We start from the raw sequence: 7,224 nt of genomic DNA on the forward strand, positions 1-7,224 counted from the left end.
ACTTTTAATTTATCGTCTTTTCTTAAAAATTTTTTTTTTTAATTCCTTCAACCCGAAGAAATCTTTCCCGCCTTTTTTACCAATCTCAACGGTTCCACAAATCAATTAATTTCAAAAAGATGATGGTAAATAATAACTTTTTATTTTTCAAAACGTTTTTTATTGCGTAAAAAAAAAAATCATATGTAAAAGAAAATCAACAAAAAAGAAAAATGTTCAATGCAACTTTTTTTTTTAGTTAACAAAAATTTAGCAACTCATCCTTGAAACAACCATTAGCAATGGGTAACGGTTGAAATTCAAGAAATCACAATTAATCTTTAAACTTTGTTTACTAGATTTAGTCGCGTTTTTCAATTTTTTATTTTTATTTTTTCGCGTTTTTAATTTAATATTATAATAGTAATGGTTGTTAAGAGAAAAAAAAAGAACGGTGTTTTTTTAATATAAATAAAATAATATAAAATGGGTGCTTCTTCTTTCGCGAAAACGGTTAAATATTCATTGTTTTATAAAATTATTATTTTAATAGGACTCATATCGGCTGTGATAACCGTTATTTACATAACTCCAGTTCCAGGTAAAAATATTATATTTTAATTAAAAATTATTTATCGTGGCAATAGAATTATGGTTCGTTGTTGAAAGAAAAGGTTTGCAAAATTAATTAAATGAATTTGCAAAATTTATTACTTATTTTTACTTAATTTATTTTGTTTAAAAAAAAAAAAAAAAAGAAAACATCAAATCCTGTTAAAATATCTTATTAACTTACGCAAACTTTTTTTTTCTTCTGTTTTTATGACCATTACCTAGTTTAAAACTTGGTTTACAACCTTAAATATTAGGTGCACATATTAAAAATTTTTAATTGTAAGTTTAAAAAAAGTTTTTCGGATTTTGGACGGTTTAACGAAAAAAATTTTTTTTTCCCCTGTAATTAAGGATAAAAAAAAAAAATTTCCAACACTTTCTTTTCAGGTATTTCAGGTATTACAAACCATTTATAAATTTTTGAATAAATGATAAAAAGAATACGTCGTATACCTTTTATAAAAAATGTTTTCCCTAGATAATGTTTAAATAATTACACTTGAAAATATATTTAAAATTTTTTTTTGGGTATTTAAGTATATAATTTAACAAAAATTTTTCTATTTAAATTTTCACTTTTACTTTTCTTTCTTTCTTTCTTCATCAACAACAACAAACAAACAAACAAACAAACAAACAAAGAAATAAAATCACATTATTTTCTTTTATCAACCACGTTTTTACAAAACGTTTACTTTCGTCGTCGTCGACAAAAAAAAAATTATTAACAAAAATAATGATGACCTTAGACCTTGGTAATACCTAAATAAGAATGATCATTTGTTAACAAAAAAAAATTTTTTTTTCATTTTCATTTTCACTTTTACTTTCCACATTAAAAAATTTTTAAAAAATCATTTTGTTATATAATAAAAAACGTTTAAATTTAAATAAAACAAAAGTAAGAAGGGGGAAAAATCAAAATGGGGGGGTGATGGTGGTGGTAAAACAGAGAAAAAAAGAAAGAGAGAGAGATATAAATAAAAACATAATATTTAATTATTATTAATATTTATTTTCCCCCTTCCCCCCCTTTTTTTTTTTTTTTAAACATTTTCAGTCATCGATTTTTCAGTCTCAGTAATAATAATATTATTTAATAAAATGTCTTTAACTATTACGATTTTCCGGTAAATCGATTGTAAATACCGAAAGTGCGTAGTGATTCGATAATTAAATCGATGCGATAATTGTACCTGAAATTTTTTTTTTTTTTTACCGAACAATAATTAAATATTTCGCAAGTTTTTTTTTTTTTTTTTTGTGATGTGACACCTAATTAATTTAATAGATTTAAATTTTTTTTGGCGGGAAAAAAATGAAAAAAAATTCGTTTTTGACCGTTATTTTACGGTCTTTGATTATTATCGGTTTAATATTAAGTGTTTGTTTAATTTTATACTTCACACCTTTACCCAGTGAGTATTTTTCTTTTTTTTTTCGACAAAAAAAAAAAATTATAACAAATTTAAAAGTGAAATTTTCTTTTTTATTCGAAAGAAAGTAATGTAATGACTAAACGTTTTAAAAATTAAATATTTAAAAAAAAAAAGGAATAACGAATAAATAAATGCAAATATTTATCACATTTCCTTTTGAACCCTTTTGAAAATTTTTCAATTTTAAAAGTTATTCTATTATTATTATTATTATTATTATTATTATTATTATTATATTTGTCCACTTGATAAACGTGAAAATGTAGATCTTATATTTATAATACGAATGGCAATACTTTTATAATAATAATAATAATGAAATAAAAAAATTAATTTTTTTTGAATATGTAAGTTAATATTCCACTTTAAAAAGTATTTGAAACAATTTTTTTTTTTTTTTTTAATATAAAATTAATGTTTAATAATCATTTTGTGTTTGTTGTTTGTTTGTTTTTAACACAGTGAACGTTACAATTTTCTTTTTTTTTGTTAGTAACGATGAAATAAAAAATAAAATAAAATAAAATTATAAACAATTTTTTGTTGTTGTTGTTTTACATTTTCAACGAACGTATAAATTTTCTCTAATTTTTTTTTTTTTTGATGATATCGTTTATCATTATTATTATCGTTATCATAATTTTTAAGTAGTATATAATTAATTACGTCATTTAAAATTTAAAATTTTAATTAATTAATTTATAATTTCCTTATTGGTAGAAGAGTAGAAAGTAGTTTTCATTTTTTTTTTTTTTGCAACAGGAAATTAATTAATTTTTATTATATTTAAGTTAAAAAATTACTGATTGTAAAAATTTATTATTATTATTATTATTATTATTATTATTTATAATAAAATAATCGATAATGATTAAAAAAAAAATTTTATCATTTATTTATATATATAAAAAATAAAAAAAAATTTTTGATCATTAATCATTTTCGTATAAGATTTACTTTCACGTGATGAGTTTGCTAATATTAATTTTTCTATATGCATAACTTTTTTTTCGAAATTTTTTTTTTCACTTTCTTTTTGTCAAATTCCCTCAGGACAAATTTTTTTTCTTTTTTATAAAATACAATAAAAACGTAATAAATTTGTTTTTTTTTTGTTAAACACTCCCTCGTTCGTTCATCATTTTCCGAAAAATTTTCCTATTCTTTATTGTATCGATTGTGGGTGACGTGTCACACACACAATCAGTGAAAGTTTTTATAATTGTTTTTTTTTTTTTTTTTGTTAATATTTTCCAGATCATTATCCTCAATCGTGTTCCAGACCTTGTCACGAATTAGATTGGCCAATGATATGTAGGATAAAATTAACATTGGAAAGATTTCAAACTTTGGGAAATCCATGCAAAGGTTGTCCAGGTAATATATCCGATTGTTATATAAACGGATGCATTACAGTCGATGGACAATCGAAAGGTATATTAACCGTTAATCGTCAATTTCCGGGTCCTACACTCGAGGTAATTAATAACAATAATAATTATAATTACCAAAAGAAATAATTTTTTACTTTAAATATTTTTTTTTCTTTTAAGGTTTGCCAATACGATATCGTTTTGGTAGATATTGTTAATAGAATTCCAGGTCAAAGTTTTGGAGTTCACTGGAGAGGACAATCTCAAAGCGAAACTCCTTTTATGGATGGAGTACCTATGATAACACAATGTCCTATTCCGAGCCTAACCACATTTCAATATAAATTCAGAGCATCCGAACCTGGAACACACATTTGGCAGGTCAACACGGGTAAATATTATTATTATTTTGTTTAAATTTTAAATTTTCCTCCAATATTTATCATTTATCGTATTTAGGAGAAGAATATTTGGATACATTATTCGGTCCTTTGATAGTTAAAAAACCATATTCAAAGGAAATAAATAAAAATTATTATGATACCGATGATAAAAAAAATGTCGTCGTCATTCACACGTGGAATCCGTTGAAAAATAATTTTTTATACGAAGACGATGCGTCAAAAACAAAATTATTAATCAACGGTAAAACTCAGGTAAATTAATCGTTTTTGTTTTGGGGGGGATGGGAGGAGAGGGGAGGGAAATTAATTATACGTTAATAATTTTATTAAACCAACAGGAAAATGACGTGCCCCCTTTTGTATTTAACGTTACCGCGGGTAAAAGACACAGATTTCGTGTTATTTACGTTGGTAGCGAACCGGAAAAAAATTGTCAAATACGATTTTCCATAGATGAACATAAATTTTTCGTCATAGGATTTGACGGAAAATCAATACAACCGGAAATGGTTACGTCCGTTAAATTATTTCCAGGTAAATTAAAAAATTTTTTTTTTTTTTAAATCGATTTAAAAATTCTCTGATTTAATTTCCCGGCCCGTTTTTTTTTTTAATTTTAAATTTAAGGTGAACGTTTTGATTTTGTACTGTCGGCAAATCAAAAAATGGCTTCCTACTCGATGAAAGCAACGCCTGTTCAATGTTTAAATTTATTATCCACATCCGCTTTAATACAATACGAAGGAAATGAAAAAAAAAATTTCGTAAATGTTTTCAATAATAACGATTTATCATCATTTCCCGAATTTTTCGAGGTGAATTTTCAAATCGAAACGAATTTTTTTTTGTAAAATTCTACAAAATTTCATTACAATTATTATTATTATTATTATTTAGATTTCTACTTCTTTCGACGAAGATTGCAAATCAGATGAATTTTCACGTATTTGCATACAAAATATACGTTCGTATGAAAAAATTCCAAAAGAATTAGCAATCGAAAAACCTGATTTTAAATATTATTTAATTATAGATTCGACAATGTCCACCAATCATAACATCGGTAAGAAAATCTTTTCGATTATTTTATTTAAAAAAAAGCAGGTACGAATCGAATTCACGAATGAGCGAAATTAAATCATTTTTCAGGTATGAAAGAAACCGTTAGGATAAAACAAATAAATAATTTGACAATGTTACTACCATCGTCTCCCCTCGTATCTCAATCTTATCAAATATCACCGGATTCATTTTGCGATGAAAATTTTATACCTGAAAAATGTAAAAAAAATTTAGTCGAAAATTTTCCGTGCGAATGCGTACACGTTGTTAAAATCCCATTAAATTCCGTCGTGGAATTAGTTTTAGTTAATAAAGGTAAATAAAATTTATTATTTTTATTGTCAATATGGAAAATCTTTTATCGATATAATAAATTTATTTATTTATTTATTTTATTATCATCATTATTATTATTTCAAGATGAAAGTGATCACGTTTTTCATTTACACGGTTATTCTTTTCGAATTGTCGGAATTTCAAAAGTTCCGACATTTGTTGCTACAAAAGAACAAATAAAACAATTTGATGACGTAAATAAACAAATTTTTAGAAATTTTAATTATCCGGTTGTAAAAGATACGTTGGCATTATCCAGCGGATATCTTTACGTGATAAGATTTAAGGCTGATAATCCAGGTTTGTTAAAAAAAATTTAATGCCATATTTAACGGTTTTTTTTGTTGTTGTTTTTATATTAAACTTTTATTTTTTTTTAGGTTACTGGTTGTTCGACGAAGAAAATTCTTCACATTTTTCAAAAGGTTTAAGTTTAGTTTTTAAAGTCGGTCGTGAATCGGATTTTCCAAACGTACCGGATAATTTTCCAAAATGCGGTGATTGGATTGGTCCAGAATTTTTTTTTGCTTAAACAATAACAACGAAACGAAAAAATTTTTCTTTTCTATTTAAATTATTTATTATTTATTGTAAATATTTAAAAATAAATTTTTAAAAAAATAATAATTATTAATTATTTATTCATTTATTAACCTTTATTAACAAACGTTTGATTTGTTTTTGGACTTTTCACTTCTCCCGAACAAACAAAAAAAAAAGGAAAATTGCTCAAGACCGTTAAAAAAAAATGGCGGTTTTAGGCTTAAACCAAGGCCGAGAAGGAAATTAAGTAAAAATTCAATTGAATTTCATAACAACCCAATAAACGATTGTGAACAATTTTTTTTTTTTTTTCTGCTATGTTTAATTATTGTTTATTATCATTCGTACGCGTACACGAGAGTAAAAAAAAAAAAAAACGGTTTTTATGTGTCGGTGATGATGATGATGATTATAATACGAGAAACTAGGACGACGGTATATCTCATTTGTCTATAACTCGACTCGCTAAAAAAAAAAAAAAAAAACGATTACACAAGATACGTACAAATACAGGTTTTTCCGTATGCGATCCGAGTTTGTTACAAAAAAAAAAAAAAACAAGTTGAAATTTTCTCCAGTTTAAACAAATGGCTCAACATGATTGTTCGTTATTATTATTAATTTTTTTCATTTTTAATTTTTTATTATTATTATCATCATCGAACGGACACGAATGTCAACGACGCTGTGATAACAAACAAATTTCAAAAATTTGTAAATATAAATTTTCAATTGGAATATCACAAAGGTGAGTTTTTTAAAAATGTTTTTCTATAATTTCTAGTTTATTAATAATAATAAGGTAGACCGGAAGTAATAATTTGTAATTTTTTAAATAAAAAATACGATTTGGGAATACGAATCTACCGGAAACAAGTGGCAATAGATCTTTTTTTTATTTTATTTAGAATTTTTAAAAACGTTTAAATTATTTTTTTCGGTTTTTTTTTTTCCGTCTTGATCACAACAAAACAAAACGAGCTCAAAGTTTACATTATAACAATTATTATTATTATTATCAAAAAAAAATAGTAATAATAATGATTATATTAATTTTAATTGAAAATTTTTTTTTGTCATTGAACTTGTACTCGAAATTTAATTAAAAATTTTATTTTCACGGACGAATGACTTGTAAATATGTAAATATATGTAAAAAGGATGCGTGTGTGTGTGCGTGTGTGAGTGCGCGTGCATACGACAAATAAAAAACTCGAGGGTCATTTCGTTCAAGTCTCTTTATTTATGTTAAACGGGAATAAAAAAAAAAAAATTATAAATATCAATCAAAAACATAATACATTAATTGTTTTCACCTACTTACCCGATAAAAAAAAAAAAAAAAAAAAAAAAAACGTGGCTTAAGAAGTTAAGAAAGTTATATTGATTACTACTACCTTATCATAGTACGAATTTAGGAGCAGAAGAAAAAAAATAAAAAATCTCATCGTCACTTTCTCGATGACGATTTGC

At 24.4% G+C, this 7,224-nt stretch overlaps 1 protein-coding gene across 1 annotated transcript; it reads left to right on the plus strand.

Annotated features, from left to right (window-relative positions):
* Positions 1-1,912: 1,912 nt before the first annotated feature.
* Positions 1,913-5,740, plus strand: Phum_PHUM102760 (multicopper oxidase, putative; the record flags this gene model as incomplete). Its single annotated transcript, XM_002423950.1, has 10 exons — positions 1,913-2,012; positions 3,291-3,511; positions 3,587-3,797; positions 3,866-4,062; positions 4,149-4,344; positions 4,438-4,625; positions 4,708-4,873; positions 4,960-5,187; positions 5,293-5,508; positions 5,589-5,740. 10 exons carry the CDS (start codon positions 1,913-1,915, stop codon positions 5,738-5,740), a joined length of 1,875 nt encoding a protein of 624 aa, XP_002423995.1.
* Positions 5,741-7,224: the final 1,484 nt, after the last annotated feature.

This window comes from Pediculus humanus, genomic scaffold (genome assembly GCF_000006295.1).
Source record: "Pediculus humanus corporis 1103172107453 genomic scaffold, whole genome shotgun sequence".
NCBI lineage: Eukaryota > Metazoa > Arthropoda > Insecta > Psocodea > Pediculidae > Pediculus > Pediculus humanus.